Source organism: Macaca thibetana, chromosome 7 (assembly GCF_024542745.1).
Source record: "Macaca thibetana thibetana isolate TM-01 chromosome 7, ASM2454274v1, whole genome shotgun sequence".
In the NCBI taxonomy this organism is placed as follows: domain Eukaryota; kingdom Metazoa; phylum Chordata; class Mammalia; order Primates; family Cercopithecidae; genus Macaca; species Macaca thibetana.
In genome coordinates this window covers 140,738,433-140,758,098 of record NC_065584.1, presented here as the reverse complement: position 1 = coordinate 140,758,098, position 19,666 = coordinate 140,738,433, and the positions used below count along the sequence as shown (strand labels likewise).

Sequence of the window (19,666 nt, the reverse complement as noted above, 5' to 3'; positions counted from 1 at the left end):
ATGATTAGAGGTCGGAGATTTATGGGGCAGAGTACAAAGGATATTCTGGGAGGGTAATATAAATTTTCATTATCTGAATTACGGTGGTAGTTATGAGGGAATATTAATTTGTGAAAACGTATTGAATTATAAGCTAAAAACAAGTATATTTTATTGTATGTAAGTTATTCTTCAATAAAGTTGATTTTAAAGAAATCACTAACAGAAAAACAAAATCCAATGCCAAAACAAATTGGTTTCTGTTTTTGTATTTTAGAAAACTCCATCTGTTAGCATTAGAAGCTTAAGTTATATATAATAATTTTTAAAACGGTTGGCTTTTGCACATTTATAAAAGCAAGTCCATCAAACTCAAGCTCTGGCATTTCTGTGAACTGTACACTGAGGTTTGTTTGTATAGAGATATAAAATGAGACTTAGCAAAGAATGTTTCAATCTTGAGTTCTCATGGTTACATAACCCATGAGAATTATTATGCCTACCTGGCAGGGTAGATAGGGATGCAAGCTGGAAAGTTCAGAGCCAATGGAAGTTTTTATAAAAGCCTTCAGATAGCCAATATATCATAACCGCTTAGTACATTCATTGTGAAATAGAAGTTTAAAGTATTAAACTCTTAAACAGTGATAAGATTTTGAAATAGCTGGTACTTACATTCATTTAATTTTGGGGGATTCGGGAATGATATGATTTGTGGAAAAAACACAGACTGTGGTGTCAGACACAGTTTGAATCCTATTCTGCCACTACCTATATATAAACTTGGGTAATTTGCTTCACCATCAAACTCAGTTTCCCTTTGTTTTTTGTTGTTGTTGTTGTTGTTTTGAGATGGAGTCTCGCTCTCTTGCCCAGGCTGGAGTGCAGTGGCGCCATGTAGGCTCGCTGCAAGCTCCAACTCCCAGGTTCACGCCACGCCATTCTCCTGCCTCAGCCTCCCGAGTAGCTGAGACTACAGGCGCCCGCCAACGCGCCGGGCTAATTTTTTTGTACTTTAATTTTTTTTATTATTATAGTTTAAGTTCTAGGGTACATGTGCACAATGTGCAGGTGTGACACATGGGTACACATGTGTCATGTTGTTTGCTGCACCCATCAACTTGTCATTTACATTAGGTATTTCTCCTAATGCTATCCTTCCCCCAGCTCCCCAGCCCCCAATAGGCCCCGATGTGTGATGTTGCCGCCCTGTGTCCAAGTGGTGTCATTGTTCAATTCCCACCTATGAGTGAGAACATGCGGTGTTTGGTTTTCTGTCTTCGTGAGAGTTTGCTGAGAATGATGGTTTCCAGCTTCATCCATGTTCCTGCAAAGGACATGAACTCATCCTTTTTTATGGCTGCAGAGTATTCCATGGTGTATATGTGCCACATTTTCTTAATCCAGTTTATCATTGATGGAGATGTGGGTTGGTTCTAAGTCTCTGCTATTGTGAATAGTGCTGCAATAAACATACATGTGCATGTGTGTTTATAGGAGCATGATTTATAATCCTTTGGGTATACACCCAGTAATGGGATTGGTGGGTCAAATGGCATTTCTAGTTCTAGATCCTTGAGGAATCGCCACACTGTCTTCCACAATGGTTGAACTAATCTGCACTCTGCCAACAGTGTAAAAGCGCTCCTATTTCTCCACATCCTCTCCAGGCATCTGTTGTTTCCTGACATTTTAATGATCGCCATTCTAACTGGTGTGAGATGGTATCTCACTGTGGTTTTGATTTGCATTTCTCTGATGACGAGTGACAATGAGCATTTTTTCATGTGTCTGTTGGCTGCATAAATGTCTTCTTTTGAGTCATGTCTGTTCATATCCTTTGCCCACTTTTTGATGAGGTTGTTTTTTTCTTGTAAATTTGTTTGAGCTCTTTGTAGATTCTGATTATCAGCCCTTTGTCAGACGGGTAGATTGCAAAAAATTTCTCCCATTCTGTAGGTTGCCTGTTCACTCTGATGGTAGTTCCTTTTGCTGTGCAGAAGCTCTTTAGTTTAATTAGATCCCAGTTGTCTATTTTGGCTTTTGTGGCCATTGGTTTTGGTGTTTTAGTCATGAAGTCCTTGCCCATGCCTATGGCCTCAATGGTATTGCCTAGGTTTTCTTCTAGGGTTTTTACAGTTTTAGGTCTAACATTTAAGTCTTTAATTCATCTTGAATTAATTTTCATATAAGGTATAAGGAAGGGATCCAGTTTCAGCTTTCTACATATGGCTAACCAGTTTTCCCAGCACCATTTATTAAATAGGGAATCCTTTCTCCATTTCTTGTTTTTGTCAGGTCTGTCAAAGATCAAATGGTTGTAGATGTGTGGTGCTATTTCTGAGGCCTCTGTTCTGTTCCATTGGTTTATATCTCTGTTTTGGTACCAGTACCATGCTGTTTTGGTTACTGGAGCCTTGTAGTATAGTTTGAAGTCAGGTAGCAAGATGCCTCCAGCTTTGTTCTTTTGGCTTAGGATTGTCCTGGCAATGCGGGAGCTTTTTTTGGTTCCACGTGAACTTTAAAGTAGTTTCTTCCAATTCTGTGAAGAAAGTCACTGGCAGCTTGATGGGGACGGCACTGAATCTATAAATTACCTTGGGCAGTAGGGCCATTTTCACGATATTGATTCTTCCTATCCATGAGCACAGAATGTTCTTCGTTTGTGTCCTCTTTTATTTTGTTTAGCAGTGGTTTGTAATTCTCCTTGAAGAGGTCCTTCACATCCGTTGTAAGTTGGATTCCTAGGTATTTGATTCTCTTTGTAGCAATTGTGAATGGGAGTTCACTCACGATTTGGCTGTGTGTTATTGGTGTATAGGAATGCTTGTGATTTTTGCACATTGAGTTTGCTGAAGTTGCTTATCAGCTTAAGGAGGTTTTGGGCTGAGACGATGGGGTTTTCTACATATAAAATCGTGTCATCTGCAAATAGGGACAATTTGACTTCCTCTTTTCCTAGCTGAATACCTTTATTGCTTTCTCTTGCCTGACTGCCCTGGCCCGAACTTCCAACACCACACCATGTTGAATAGGAGTGCTAAGGGAGGGCATCCTTGTCCTGTGCCAGTTTTCAAACGGAATGCTTCCAGTTTTTGCCCATTCTGTATGATATTGGCTGTGTGTTTGTCATGAATAACTCTTATTATTTTGAGATGCATTCCATCAATACCTGGTTTATTGAGAGTTTTTAGCATGTAAGGCTGTTGAATTTTGTCGAAGGTCTTTTCTACATCTACTGAGATAATCATGTAGTTTTTGTCTTTGATTCTGTTTATGTGATGGATTACGTGTATTGATTTGCATATGTTGTACCAGCTTTGCCTCCCAGGGATGAAGCTGACTTGATCGTGATGGATAAGCTTTTTGATGTGCTGCTGCATTCAGTTTGCCAGTATTTTATTGAGGATTTTCATATAGATGTTCATCAGGGATATTGGTCTAAAATTCTTTTATGTTGTGTCTCTGACAGGCTTTGATATCAGGATGATGCTGACCTCATAAAATGAGTTAGGGAGGATTCCCTCTTTTTCTGTTGATTGAAATAGTTTCAGAAGAAATGGTATCAGCTCCCTTTGTACCTCTGGTAGAATTTGGTTGTGAATCCATCTGGTCCTGAATTTTTTTTGGTTGGTAGGCTATTAATTATTTCCTCAATTTCAGAGCCTGTTATTGGTCTAATCAGTGATTCAACTTCCTCCTCGTTTAGTCTTGGGTGGGAGTATGTGTCCAGGAATTTATCCATTTCTTCTAGATTTTCTAGTTTATTTGCATAGAGGTGTTTGTAGTATTCTCTGATGGTAGTTTATATTTCTGTGAGATCCGTGGTGATATCCCTTTTATCACTTTTTGTCTATTTGATTCTTCTCTCTTTTCTTCTTTATTAGTCTTGCTAGTGTTCTATCAATTTTGTTTATAGACAAAATTCAAAAAGTCAGCTACTGGATTCATTGATTTTTTGAAGGGTTTTTCGTGTCTCTATCTCCTTCAATTCTGCTCTGATCTTAGGTTATTTCTTGCTTTCTGCTAGCTTTTGAATTTGTCTCCTCTTGCTTCTCTAGTTCTTTCAATTGTGATGTTAGGGTGTCGATTTTAGATCTTTCCTGCTTTCTCTTGTGGGCATTTAGTGCTATAAATTTCCCTATACACACTGCTTTACATGTGCCCCAGAGAGTCTGGTATGTTGTGTCTTTGTTCTCATTGGTTTCAAAGAACAACTTTATTTCTGCCTTCATTTCATTATTTACCCAGTAGTCATTCAGAAGCAGGTTGTTCAGTTTCCATGTAGTTGTGTGGTTTTAAGTTAGTTTCTTAAATCTGAGTTCTAATTTGATTGCACTGTGGTCTGAGAGACAGTTTGGTGTGATTTCTGTTCTTTTACATTTGCTAAGGAGTGCTTTATTTACAATTTGTGGTCAATTTTAGAATAAGTGTGATGTGGTGCTGAGAAGAATGTATATTCTGTTGATTTGGGGTGGAGAGTTCTGTAGATGTCTATTAGGTCTGCTTGGTGCAGAGCTGAGTTCAAGTCCTGGATATCCTTGTTAACCTGTCTTGTTGATTTTTCTAATATTGACAGTGGGGTGTAAAAGTCTCCCATTATTATTGTGTGGCAGTCTAAGTCTCTTTGTAGGTCTCTAAGGACTTGCTTTATGAATCTGGTTGCTTCTGTATTGGGTGCATATATATTTAGGATAGTTAGGTCTTCTTGTTGATTTGATCTCTTTACCATTATGTAATGGCCTTCTTTGTCTCTTTTGATCTTTGTTGGTTTAAAATCTGTATATCAGAGACTAGGATTGCAACCCCTGCTGTTTTTGGCTTTCAGTTTGCTTGGTAGGTCTTCCTCCATCCCTTTATTTTGAGCCTGTGTGTGTCTCTGCACATGAGTTGGGTCTCCTGAATAAACCACACTGAAGGATCTTGACTCTTTATCCAATTTGCCAGTCTGTGTCTTTTAATTGGGGCATTCACCCATTTACATCTAAGGTTAATATTGTTATGTGTGAATTTGATCCTGTCATGAGGTTAGCTGGTTATTTTAATTGATGCAGTTTCTTCATTGCATCGATGATCTTTACCATTTGGCCTGTTTTGCAGTGGCTGGTATTGGTTGTTTCTTTCCATGTTTAGTGCTTCCTTCAGGAGTTCTTGTAAGGCAGGCCTGGTGGTGACAAAATCTCTCAGCATTTGCTTGTCTGTAAATGATTTTATTTCTCCTTCACTTACGAAGCTTAGTTTGGCTGGGTATGAAATTCTGGGTTGAAAATTCTTTTAAGAATGTTGAATATTGGTCCCCACTCTCTTCTGGTTTGTAGGGTTTTTGCCGTGAGATCCACTGTTAGTCTGATGGGCTTCCCTTTGTGGGTAACCCGACCTTTCTCTCTAGCTGCCCTTAACATTTTTTCCTTCATTTCAAACTTGGTGAACCTGACAGGTATGTATCTTGGTGTTGCACTTCTTGAGGAATATCTTTGTGGTGCTCTGTGTATTTCCTGAATTTGAATGTTGTCCTGTCTTGCTAGGTTGGGGAAGTTCTCCTGGGAAATATCCTGAAAAGTGTTTTCCAACTTGGTTCCATTCTCCCCATCACTTTCAGGTATACCAATCAAACGCAGATTTGGTCTTTTCACATACTCCCGTATTTCCTGAAGGCTTTGTTCATTTCTTTTTACTCTTTTGTCTCTAAACTTGTCGTCTCACTTTATTTCATTAATTTGATCTTCAATCCCTGATACCCTTTCTTTCACTTGATCGAATCGGCTATTGAAGCTTCCGCATGCATCACAAAGTTCTCGTGCCATGGTTTTCAGCTCCATCAGGTCATTTAAGGTCTTCTCTACATTTTTTATTCTAGTTAGCCATTTGTCTAACCTTTTTTCAAGGTTTTTATTTTCCTTGCGATGGGTTTGAAAATGCTCCTTTAGCTCGGAGTTTGTTATTACCAACCTTCTGAAGCCTACTTCTGTTAACTCGTCAAAGTCATTCTCCATGCAGCTTTGTTCTGTTGCTGGCAAGGAGCTGCAATTCTTCAGAGAAGAGGCACTCTGGTTTTTAGAATTTTCAGCTTTTCTGCTCTGGTTTCTCCCCATCTTTGTGATTTTATCTACCTTTGGTGTTTGATGTTGGTGACCTACAGATGGGGTTTTGGTGTAGATGTCCTTTTTGTTGATGTTGATCCTATTCCTTTCTGTTTGTTAGTTTTCCTTCTAACAGGTCCCTCAGCTACAGGTCTGTTGGAGTTTGCTGGAGGTCCACTCCAGACCCTGTTTGCCTGGGTATCACGAGTGGAGGCTACAGAACAGCAAATATTGCAGAACAGCAGTTATTGCTGGCTGATGCTTCCTCCGGAAGCTTCATCCCAGAAGGGCACCCGCCTACATGAGGTGTCTGTCGGCCCCTACTGGGAGGTGTCTCACAGGCTACTTTGGGGTCAGAGACCCACTTGAGGAGGCAGTCTGTCCATTCTCAGAGCTCAAATGCCGTGCTGGGACAACCACTGCTCTCTTCAGAGCTGTCAGACAGGGACATTTAAGTCTGCAGAAGTTGTCTCCTGCCTTTTGTTCAGCTATGCCCTGCCCACAGAGGTGCAGTCTATAGGGACAGTATGCCTTGCTGAGCTGCGGTTGTCTCTGCCTAGTTCAAGCTTCCTGGCCACTTTGTTTACCTACTCAAGCCTCAGCAATGGCGGACGCCCCACCACCAGCCAGGCTGCCGCCTCGCAGTTCAATCTCAGCCTGCTATACTAGCAGTGAGCAAGGCTCCGTGGGCGTGTGACCCGCCAAGCCAGGCACAGGAGAGAATCTCCTTGTCTGCCGGTTGCTAAGACCTTGGGAAAAGTGCAGTATTTGGGCAGAAGTGTCCTGTTTTTCCAGGTACAGTCAGTCACAACTTCCCTTGGCTAGGGAAGGGAAATCCCCCAACCCCTTGCACTTCCTGGGTGAAGCAACACCCGCTCTGCTTTGGCTCGCCCTCCATGGGCTGCACCCACTGTCCAACCAGTCCCAACGAGATGAACCAGGTACCTCAGCTGGAAATGCAGAAATCACCTGTCTTCTGCATCAATCATGCTGGGAGCTGCAAACCAGAGCTATTCCTATTTGGCCATCTTGGAATGGCATTTTTTTGTATTTTTAGTAGACACAGGGTTTCACCGTGTTAGCCAGGATGGTCTCAATCTCCTGACCTCCTGATCTGCCTGCCTTGGCCTCCCAAAGTGCTGGGATAACAGGCATGAGCCACCATGCCTGGCCACTCAGTTTCCCTTTCTATAAAATGCATTTTATCTGGCATATGGCACTCAAAAAATCATCCCCATACAAAGGGAAAAAAATTATCCCTCTACAAAGGGAAAAGTATAATCAATGTGACCCTCTGGGAACATTAACCTACTGACAAAGTACAGGATACAATGGATAAGAAATGGAAAATGGACACAAAATGGGAATTGAAAAGAAGCGATGAATGAAAAACATTTGGAAGAAAAATTGCACAGGATTGGAGATGACGTCCAAGAACATGAAAAGAATCAAAAATATAACCAATGTTTCAAGATTATGTGAGACTAGAACAGTGATGTGACCAGAACTTGGGTGCATAATGGTAAATGGTAAAGTCATGACAAATTAAAACATGGATGTTCCCCTAGACACTACAGCTTTTTCCCTTTACACCCATTATATATATTTCTTAGACCAACAGAAATAGAATACAGCATACTTACGTAATTACAAAATTTCTAGTAGCCACTTTAAAAGGTGAAACAGAAACTGGTAAAATTAATTTTAGTAACGTATTTCACTTAACCTCATATATTCAAATATTATTTCGACATATAACCAATACAAAAAATATTAAGAGATTTTGATATATTTTACATTCTTCATTCTGTTTTACATGAATTTTTCAAAATCTGATTTTTACTTTACACTTACAGCACATCACAATTTAGCCACAAATGTAAGTGGCTACCATATTGGAAACACAAGTTTAGACTATTAAATACTATAATTAAGTTTTATTACTGGATGACTGGGGAAAGAAACTGAAGTATATTCATTCAGTGTTTACTCAGCAATAAAAAGAAATGGACTATAATAGGGATAAATACTGCATGTTGTATTAGTCCGTTTTCATGCTGCTGATAAAGACATACCCAAGACTGTACAATTTACAAAAGAAAGAGATTTATTGCACTCACAGTTTCACATGTCTGGGGAGACCTCACAATGATGGCGGAAGGTAAAGGCACGTCTCACATGGTGGCAGACGAGAGAGCTTGTGCAGGGAAACTCCCATTTTTAAAACCATCAGATCTCCTGAGACTTATTCACTATCATGAGAACAGCACAGGAAAGACCTGCCCCCATGATTCAATTACCTCCCACCGGGTCCCTCCTGCAACATGTGGGAATTCAAGATTAAATTTGGGTGGGGACACAGCCAAACCATATTCTACCCCAGGACCCTCCCAAATCTCATGTCCTCACATTTCAAAACCAATCATGCCTCCTAGGCCTCCGGGCCTGTGATGGGAGGGGCTGCTGTGAAGACCTCTGACATGCCTTGGGGGACATTTTCCCCATTGTCTTGGGGATTAACATTCATCTCCTCATGACTTATGCAAATTTCTGCAGGTGGCTTGAATTTCTCCTCAGAAAATGGGATTTTCTTTTCCCCTGCATTGTCAGGCTGCAATTTTCCAAACTTTTGTGCTGTTTCCCTTTTAAAACTGAATGCCTTTAAGAACACCAAGTCACCTCTTGAGTGCTTTGCTGCTTAGAAATTTCTTCCACCAGACACCCTAAATCATCTCTCAATTTCAAAGTCCCACAGATCTCTAGGAAAGGGGCAAAATGCTACCAGTCTCTCTACTAAAACATAACAAGAGTCGCCTTTGCTCTAGTTCCCAACAAGTTCCTCATCTCCATCTGAGACCACCACAGCCTAGATTTCATTGTCCATATCATTATCAGTATATTGGTCAAAGCCACTCAACAAGTCCCTAGGGAGTTCCAAACTTTCCCACATTTTCCTGTATTCTTCTGAGCCCTCCAAACTTTTCCAACCTCTGCCTCTTACCCAGTTGCAAGGTCACTTCAACATTTGCATCAGCGCCCAACTCTACTGGTACCAATATACTGTATTAGTTCATTTTCATGCTGCTGATAAAGACATACCTAAGACTGGGCAATCTACAAAAGAAAGAGGTTTATTGGACTCACAGTTCCACATGGCTGAGGAGGCCTCACAATCATGTTGGAAGGTGAAAGGCATGTCTCACATGGCAGCAGACAAGAGAAGAGAATTTGTGCTGGGAAACTCCCCCTTTTAAAACCATCAGATCTCCTGAGACTTTTTTGTCATCACAAGAACAGCACAGGGAAGACTTGCCCCCATAATTCAATTACCTCCCACTGGCTTCCTCCCACAACACGTGGGAATTCAAGATGAAATTTGGGTGGGGACACAGTCAAACCATATCAAATCTTTTATGCTAACTGGAAAAAAAAATCAGATTCAAAAGGCTATATCCTATGTGATTCTATTTATGTGACATTTGGGAAAAGGCCAAAATTTAAAAAGCAAACACATCAATGGTTGCCTGGGGCTGGGATTAGGGAAGGCCTTGACTGAATTCACAGGGAATTTTGGGGGTCTGATGGAACTGTTCTATGTCTCAATTATAGTGATACTTACATTACTGCATACATTTGTCAAAACTCATACAATTGTACACTAAAAAGTATGAATTTACTGCATACAAATTATATCTAAGTGAATCTGATATTAAAACTTATTACAAGATAATGCTAATTATACAAGACCAAAATGTTTAAAAAGCAGGGTTTTTAAATATGACCATACAAAAGAAAAATGTAAGGGTATTAATAAAGGGGGCACATTTTCTTACTAAATCTCACGATGTGCTATATTACATAATTCTTATCACATTTTACAAAGCAATCGCAAACAGTATATTTTTATTTTCACAATGGTACACTAATATAAAATGTTTTAAGCTAGGATAGTTTATTTAAAATACATTCTCCCCTTAAATATGACACCAAAAGCATAGGCAACCAAATAAATGTTAGATAAACTGGACTTCATCAAAATTTAAAACTTTTGTGCCTCAAAGAGTACCATAAAGTGAAAGACAACCCACTGTATGGGAAAACTATTTGCAAATCATATATCTGATAAGGGACTTGTATCTAAACATATAACTTAAAAGTTCTTATTATTAATTTTTAAAAATCCAATTTAAAAAATGGGCAAAGATCTTAAGGACATTTCTCCAAAGAAAATAGACAAATGCCATTAAGCACATGAAAAGATGTTCAGCATCATTAGTTATTAGGGAAATGCAAATCAAAACCACAATGAGGTAACTCTTTTACACTTGCAGTATGGCTATAATCAAAAAGATAATCTAGTAGATGTTGGTGAGGATGTGTAGAAATTAGGACCTTCATGCACTACTGGTAGGAATGTAAAATGGTACAGGCAGTTTGGAAAACAGCAATTCCTCAAAAGGTCAACACAAGATTTCCATATGACCCAGCAATTCCATTCCTGGCTATATAACCAAGAGAAATGAAAACATATGTGCACACAAAAACTTATACATGCATATTCAAAGTATTTAAAATTGCCAGACAGTAGAAACAACCCAAATAACCCAAAGCTACCAACTGATAAACAGGTAAATTAAATGTGTTATATATAACAGAATATTACTTGCCAATAAAAAGAAATAAAGTACTGATAGGTGCTGCAACATGGATGAACCTTGAAAACATCTTAAGTAAAAGTCAGTCACAAAGACCACATATTATATGATTCCATGTATATGAAATTTCCAGAACAGACAAATTTATTGACACATAAAATAGATTAGTGGTTGCCTAGGGCTGTAAGGGATTGAGGGGAGCAGGGTCAGGGTGGGGTGGCTAAAGGGTATGAAGTGTTCTTTAGGGATTATGAAAATGGTTGTGGTGATAGTTGTACAATTCTATGAATACACCAAAAGCCACTAAATTGTATACTTTAAAAGGGTGAATTACATTACATCTCAATACAGTTGTTAAAAAATATTCTATGGCAGGGGAAAGAGTTTTCAGTAAATACTAATAAAATAACTGAAATGTCAAAATGGCATCTATACAAATGTGTAACCTTAATAATTTTATTGTATTTTTGGCATTAAGTTAGGAAAAATACTAAAATAATTACCCTTTCTACTGAAGACAACTGCTGCTGTAATCCATCACACTTTTTGTTTGCTTCTTCGAAAAGAGTCTTATATTTTTCTACTTGAGACTGCTGCATGTTAATTGTTCGCTGCTGTCTCATAAAATCTTCTTCAAATTTTTTTACTTGAGACTTTAAATTCTGAATTTCATCCTCCTATAGTTATGAAATTACAGATTATGTGAAAAAATATGTAAGATTTGTTATCAAAACAAAGCAGAGAAAAAGAAGTTTCATATGTTCTTTGACATTTATACACATTTCATGAAAAACAAATTACAGTCTATTTTTACCTTCAAAAATGGAAGTCAAATGTTTTATTTGCATTTAATAGCTTACACTACACTTGTAAGACTAATATAGAGAATACTAATTATAACAAAAATGTAAGATATTTCAGCTCTGTGAAAATTCAACATATCAGAATAAAGTTCAGTACTTATATACAATTTTTGATTTCAAAATTTAACTATGATTTATATCTAAATAAAGTTATTCAAAATGTAATGGAAATTGCTCCTAAAATGTCTTTGAATATTGCAGCCTTTTAAGAGGTTTTTAAAGCTTACCTTTTTATTGCATTCACATACAACATTATCCAATTCCTCCTGCATAACACGGAGTTTGGCCTTTAGAAATCTGATCTGTGCTTCTGTGAATTTAAATAATTATATTTACTGTCTTTTGCTGAATCTAAGATGACATCAATTGTAAGACAGGCCATTACTTTATAAAGAAGAAAATACTCAAGATGGGGAGTCAAATAGGAGATATCTCTTAGGGGGCACTATAGGTACTAAACAGTCCTAATGAAAAGGTCAATGACGAATAAATCCAGTCAACAGAAAGAAATCACAGGTAGTATTCACATAAGTTTGCAGACTAAATTCACACTCACCAGGGTGGTCCAAACTACATCAGAGAATTTAAAGTGTTCTCAGGTCAATAATGTCCCTGAGTGTTTGGTAGAAACAAACAAATCTTTTCTAGCAAAACTCAGCTTCAATCTAGTCATTGTGATTACAAAATGCCACTGACTGTAATGCAGATGCCAATTTCTGAGCAGTTAAAATGTAATATATGTGTCTTTGAAGCAAAGAAATACACTAATACCTTACTGTCTAAGCTTTCTCCCACAAACCTTCAAGATCTATGTTTGGTATTTTACTGCCAGCAAAAGTTCATTATTCAATAATATCAGCAGTAAATCTTTGAAGTTTGTAGGCCCGTAAAGTAAATAAAGTGAAAACTGAATTAAGAACTCACTCATAAGTCATTCAGTCATTTGTTCAAAATGGCATAGTAGGAATATTATAAAACAATCATGAAATTTATCTTGAGGAAACACTTGGAACTGCTCTGAGAAGTCATTAGGACAAATCCACTAAGCCATACACATGTGATGTGCACAGCATAAAACATCTCCATACACACTTCTGGCTTTTTTAAGTGCCCTCAGTGTTATCATCGAGCTGATGAATTATGGGTTGGCTCTAACTCTACCTAGGTCTCTTTGGCCTCAACTCTCCTACCATGTAACTCCAGGTGAGCAGGGAATAGAGGGAAATGACAAATTAAAAAGTGTGAAGTTGACAGTAGTTGGCCTCTGAGGGAAAGAAGGAAGAAAAAATAGGAAAGCATGACTTTTCCCATTTCTTTTTCTCCCTAACTCTAACCTTAGTAACTCTACCTCAACTCTAACCCAAGGAGCAGAGTGCTCCCATGTCTGGAGGCCCACAGTACTAAACTCTGCTCCCCACTCGACCTTAGCTTTAATCTTACAAAGTAATCTGTGCTCCCAAACTACTTCTTGATCTTTTTCTCCCACATATAACCAAACCATTCCAAGCAATCACCTGAAATAAGAGAAAATTCTCCCAAAGAAGAAGATACCTGGACCAGTGATACTAAAAAGGGAACACAGGGAGGCAGTTCTAACAGGGCCATGGGACCTGGGACCATGTTCCTCTACCGAGGAACAATCAACACCTGGGTATCACATCCTCAAAAGCATCTTAGAGAGACCTAAAGGCAACTTACTGCTCCACTTACATTTCCTTACCATAACTAGCCCTAGAAAGCTTGATTCGGTCAGTAAATATAGTAAGTGCAGAAGAAAATTGCTCCCTACTTATGACTAGTATATAACACAATAATTATTACATATATAAATTATGATTTCTCACAGAATCAAATAATTTTAAAGATAAACTGATATGGTTTGGATCTGTGTCCCCACCCAAATCTCATGTTGAATTGTAATCCCGTGTTGGAGGTGGGGCCTGGTAGGAGGTGAATGGATCATGGGGGTGATTTCTCATAAATGGTTTAGTATCATCCCTTTTGGTACTGTCCTCATAATAGTGACTTCTCATGAAATCTGGTTGTTTAAAAACATGTAGCACCTCCCCCCTCTATCTCTTGTTCGTGATCCCACCGTGTGAGGTGTCTCACTCCCTGTTTGCCTTCCACCATGATTGGAAGTTTCCTGTGGCCTCCCCAGAAGCAGAAACTGCTATGCTTCCTGTACAGCCTGCAGTACCATGAGCCAATTAAACCTTTTCTTTATAAATTACACAGTCTTAGGTATTTCTTTATAGCAGTGCAGGAACAGACTAATACATAAACTTTATGATCATCTAATACAAACTGCTAAATTTTCAAATGAATAAACTGCTATTACAGAGGGGCTAAGTGGCCTGCCTGTAGTCACAATTAATTGTATTATAGTTCGGCAGTAACTAGTTCATATATACTCAATTGTCTTACTTTTTTGCTTCAATAGCATAGGAGGCTCCTCATAAATTTAGTAATGTTTTTAGTTGATTGAAATTTAGTATTATTCTAGTGATACACAAAGAATGAGTTAATAAGAAAAATTATATACATTAGAAAATTCATTTATTTTACCTGATGCAATGTCAATTCATTTGTCCTTTTGCATGTGTTGATTTAACACGCAATAAATAAAATATAGTAACAGTAAATGAAAAAATTCAGAAAAACTTTTTAAATATTGTAACAATAAGTGATGGGTATTTTAACTTAAGTTGAAATGTATTCAATCAAACCAGTAAATACAGTCTTTTTTTACTTTTTATAATGGAAAATATGAAACATAAAAGTAGGCAAGTTCAATGAACCCCATTTACCCACTGCCTATCTTTAACAATGACTGACTCATGGCCAGTTTTATTTCATCTATAATCCCATTCATTCCTCCCTCCACCACATCCTACTAGATTATACTGAAACAAACCAAGACATCACAATACGTTTTTTTTTAATGTAAGAAATAGTTCCCCAAGACTTCCTCTTCTAAGTAACTGTGCTATAAAGATAAAAATAAGAAACAAAAGAAAAGCTACCTGTTCCAATGTCATTACTAACACCAGAAAAAATATCATCTGTATATTCAGGTAAGCCTTCTTCCTCCAGTTGCCCTTCAATTTTGCTAATTGTTTTTGCAAGGGAAAAGTCTGAGAAATCCTCTGGAATGGCAACATCGTCAGCAGTTTGGACATCGGAGTATTTCAATTTAACACTAAAAAATAAAAATTAAATACATATGTATGTATATACGTATATGTGAACAAAATAGAAAGGTAGAAAGGATATATGCCTTTTACCCAAATAAGCAGATCAAAATTATTATAAATTTAAATTTATGATGAAATCTGTAATTGATATTAAGGTTTATATTACAAGAGACTACTGTTACACATTTGAAATTTATGATGAAATCTACATATGATACTTTCAAGGACTGTATTACAAGAGACTTAGCAGATTTTTGGTCTTTATGAATCACATGACCACAGAGCTAGAGAAGGCTTTATGAGGCCAGATGGTCTAGACTTTGCCTCCATATAAGGGAATACCAAAACTAAGAGTACTGCACTTGGCCTCCTAGGTCAAATCCAGCCTGTGGCTTTGAAATTTACATGCCTCTGGAGAAAAACTGTATAAACTGACATCACCCTGGCCATAATTCTGCAAACAGCAAAGAAAAATACCTCCTGAGAAAAAATTACAGAGTGAAGAGCTAATAGCTCAATCAAACAACATTTTTTTCCACCCAAAGAAACACATTCTTACCATGATCAATATTAACCAAAAAGTTGGATTTGATTTTTTTTTAATGAAATGGAGAAGACCGACAAAATAAAACTCATTTCTAAAGGCACTGAGGAATGGGCCAGGCCTAATTCATTGACACATCAACAAATTTATGGTTCTGAAAGCCAAATTCACTTTTAAAACATAAGCAAATGCTTTAGAATTCTTTTCTTTTCATTTTAATTTTTTGTGGGTACACAGTAGGTGTACATATTTATGAGATGTTTTGATACAGGAATGCAATGTGAAATGAGCACATTATGAAAAAGGAGGTATCCATCCCCTCAAGCATTTATTGCTTGAATTACAAACAATCTAAATACACTCTTTAAGTTATTTTAAAAATACAATTAAGTTATTATTGGCTATGGTCACCCTATTGTGCTATCAAATAGTAGGTCTTGGTCTTTGGAATTCTATTTGAAAAATCAACTTTAAAAAAAAAAAATGTGAAGTCTGAAAAGATAACCCTTTCCAGTTATGTATGCATGTATGTGGCCTGTAAGTTCTTTTCTTCAATCTATTGTATAGTTATTTTCTGTTCCTTATCACTTTACTCTATTTTTTCCATCCCTTTTATTTAAAAAAAACAAAAACAAAAAAGTTATTTAAACAATTAAAAGACACAAAAATGAACAAAGATTTTTCCAAAATTACAATGCAGTGATCAGTTTGGGTAAGTAATAGACATCTAAATGTAATAACTGACTGAAGATGGTTGGTGCAACTCAATCCTCCACCTTTTCTAGAAAGCATCCTATCCTAGGGAGCATCTTGGGTCCCTTTTTATGCCTATAATACTAAGAACTGTCTTGAATTCTTTCTCACCAAAAACAATAAAATGTAAATTATAATTATATTATAGTCCTATTTAGAGCATGGCAAATAATTCTGTAGCTCAATAGACAAAATAATGTATGCACTTTGTCAAATACTCAAAAACTAGACTATTGAGCCTATTTGAGAGAACTAGGCAGCGATCAAAAAACAAAACAAAACAAAACAAACCTCAGTTGCAGTCACAGTTCTAAGAGAATAAATCACTAGAAATAACATTTATAAAAATTTTAGATTTAGAATTTTTCTTGAGAACAATATAAAGTATTTGTTAACTGCTGCAAAACATTTCTGAGTAGAAAATGTTCTAAATTACTGAATATGGATAAGATATATGCAGGGTAACTTAATGTTTAGGGTATAAAAAGATCTGGAAAAACAAACAGAGCTTAAAAATTAAGAATGATGGTATTGTGAATTATACAACTAAAAAAAAAGAAATACTTTGAAAACTATACTATACCTTGAATTTCTTTTCCTTCCTTTATTTGCAGAGTGTAATTTGTTTTGAACCTTGTTTACAGGATCAATGTTTTTGGTCTTTGGCTACATTAAAAGAATTGAAAGTATTGATTAATTAGAGTCTAATTATTTGCCAAAGAAAGCAATTCTGTAACACATAGAATTGCTATTTTGCTACACAGAAAAACTGCTATTTTGATGGAATTACCAAAAATGTCTTTTCAAGAATATCACAACTGTACAGCTGGAAAAGACCTAGATAATACCAAAACCAAGAAATTCAAGGATAAGGAAAATGAGTCCTAAAGATTCAATGGTATTCAGCTAGCCAGTGGACTGTCGTGAATAAATCTGGACATTCTGACTCACAGAATTTAGTTCTCCTCAGGAACCAATTATTCCCCAGGCAGGCCTTCCGTGGCCTTCAGGTATACAGTTCCCTTGGCTTAGGTCTCCATGGATGGGAAACATAGATCCCAGTATGTTCTACACCTAGAAGAGTGATCTCTACACTATAAATATTTAAATGAACGAACAAACTTTTCAAATCACCTTCTTTGCATATGAGTATCATTCTTTTTCAGGTCTTCGCTCTACTAGATGTAAGCTTCAGAAAAAAAAAATAAGCCTCAGTTTACAAAGTCATTTCACCTAGAATTTTTTCCACTGTACCTCCAAATTATTCAGTGAAATTATGAGACAACAAAGGATTCCATTTATTATATGAGTGACATTTCATAAATGCATCCCTCTGAGTATCAAGGTTTATATTGTTTCTGTTGAGTCATACCCCTTCTCTGCTTTGTCTAAGAAAAGTCTAAAAAAACCTAAGTTCTACAGAATATAATTGTATTCAGAGAAAGTTTAATTTCATACCTTAGTTTCTGAATGAAGATGAACTATCCCTTCAGATGGTAATACACCTCTACAGACCAAAAATAAACATTATACATTAATAATAGATGACATTGAGCTGAGACAATGATATTCAACAATTGTATTTGAAAGGGAAACTATTCAACTATCAAATAATCTTTGCTATAATTGTAGTTATCCACATGTTAATTTTTTCTGAATGAGTACCATAAACAAGAAAAATGCTTTGGTTACATAATTCACCTTTAAGAAGATACACTATAATGCCAATATTCTAGTAGGAAACTAGCAAAAATTTTAATGAATGGAAATCATCAAGAGTAATTGTGGGCTATCCACAGCAATTACCCATTTTACAAACGATTCACCACAGGGCTTTTTATTATGAGCCGACTCAATGTTATCATTCTTTTAATCCACTTAAAACACTTGGTCAGTGCCTGTTTTCCTCATTATACTGTGAACTCTATGAGGGCAGAAATCATGTCTGCCTTGTTCAATATTCTATGCCTAGTCAATATAAAGGTTATATGCCAGGTACTACTACTGGCTTAAGTATTTGTTGAGTGCATGAATAAACACATCTAAAATGCAATTTATTTTTATACACAAGGTTTTCCAAATATATTTGTAGTTTAAAACAAGGAGTGTTGGCCAGGCGCAGTGGCTCACACCTGTAATCCCAGCACTTTGGGAGGCCAAGGCGGGCGGATCACAAGGTCAGGAGATCGAGACCATCCTGGCTAACACAGTGAAACCCCGTCTCTACTAAAAACACAAAAAATCAGCCAGGCGTGGTGGCGGGCACCTGTAGTCCCAGCTACTTGGGAGGCTGAGGAAGGAGAATGGCATGAACCCAGGAGGTGGAGCTTTCAGTGAGCCGAGATTGCGCCACTGCACTCCAGAGCGAAACTCTGTCTCAAACGACAACAACAAAAAAACAAGGAGTGTTTATGGAAGTCTGCAAACTATGGCCCACAGGCTGAATCCACCCACTCATTCATTTATGTCTGATCTATGGCTGTTTTCACACTACAACCTTAAAGTTAAGTAGGTACAACACAGACTGGCCCACAAATCTAAAAATATTTGCTATCTGCCCCTTTACAGAAAAAGTTTGCCTAACACATTGTCTTGGGCATTGTATTTACATCTCTGAAAACATACCATGTTAGCATCCATTATTGCTATGAAAAAACTCCGTCATATCCCCTGAGAAGTCCTAACCATTGGAGAGGACATACAACTAAAATTATTTTCCATCAGATGCCTCCCACTGAGCTAGCCATGCATAAGTTTTTTCAGTATTAAATACAAAGATACACTTAGATAAATAAACCTCTTAACTATTAGAAATACCTCTGGGAAGAAAAAAAAGGCTTTCAAAATATGTTAAAAATTACAGAAACTAAATCACTCTCACAAATGACATGAAAATGTTTCCAAATATTATACAAATTTTAAGTGTCCTCTTTAATCTTCCTCATTTTAAATTAATGTTTGTCATTTCTTTAGTACATTTTCTGTACCTCTCATTCCATTCCCCAACACACATGCGTACATATCAGTCAAAAGACATTTAAGGGTTATCTGTCTCCATCAGATTTTGCAATGATATTACTTTGCTAGTGTATTTCCATCAAAAATAAGCTATAATATGGTATTCTTACTTTTGTTTAACTCCATGAAATGTTTGTAATATGATGGAAATGACTGTATGGTAAACCATGCTTCAAGCAGACTGGAGGATATGTATACTACGTTATTAGGAGATTAAACTCTGGTTTCCCATCACAGTTTTTGACAGAGTCATCCTGGGTGTTGAAGACCTATTTAAATATATTCTTCCTTATTTAGGTGGAATATCATTGTTCCAACCTGAAATGAATGGTTTCTTTACAGAATTATTTCCCATATTCAGGAATTCCCAACTGATCACCAAATGCCATGTTTTACATGGTAAAAGCCATCTGTTCAAACAGTAGCATTAAAAAAAACTGATAGATAAACAGAGCGTTATCATCACAACATCATCTGTTGTTAGTATCATTTCAGTTCTTCAGTTTACTGGATAAACACCATGTTAAATCTTATGTATAATCCAAATTTTGGAATTTTGATAACTTAAATATCTTTT

At 36.9% G+C, this 19,666-nt stretch overlaps 2 protein-coding genes across 3 annotated transcripts in view; both read right to left on the bottom strand.

Moving 5' to 3' along the window:
• The window catches only part of TCF12 (transcription factor 12), an 884,529-nt gene extending 870,877 nt beyond the window's left edge, over positions 1 to 13,652 (bottom strand). The window contains exon 1 of the mRNA XM_050796814.1: positions 13,641 to 13,652. The gene's annotated coding sequence lies outside the window, so the exon portion shown is untranslated. The remainder of the gene's footprint in view (positions 1 to 13,640) is intronic.
• The window catches only part of TEX9 (testis expressed 9), a 67,865-nt gene that overhangs the window by 26,764 nt on the left and 21,435 nt on the right, over positions 1 to 19,666 (bottom strand). For both annotated transcript variants that reach the window (XM_050796835.1, XM_050796834.1), the window contains exons 5-9: positions 17,530 to 17,578; positions 16,655 to 16,737; positions 14,604 to 14,779; positions 11,805 to 11,887; positions 11,218 to 11,391 (exon numbers count right to left, since the gene is read on the bottom strand). In XM_050796835.1, the coding sequence (XP_050652792.1) occupies positions 11,218 to 11,391; positions 11,805 to 11,887; positions 14,604 to 14,779; positions 16,655 to 16,737; positions 17,530 to 17,578 (565 nt within the window). The remainder of the gene's footprint in view (positions 1 to 11,217; positions 11,392 to 11,804; positions 11,888 to 14,603; positions 14,780 to 16,654; positions 16,738 to 17,529; positions 17,579 to 19,666) is intronic.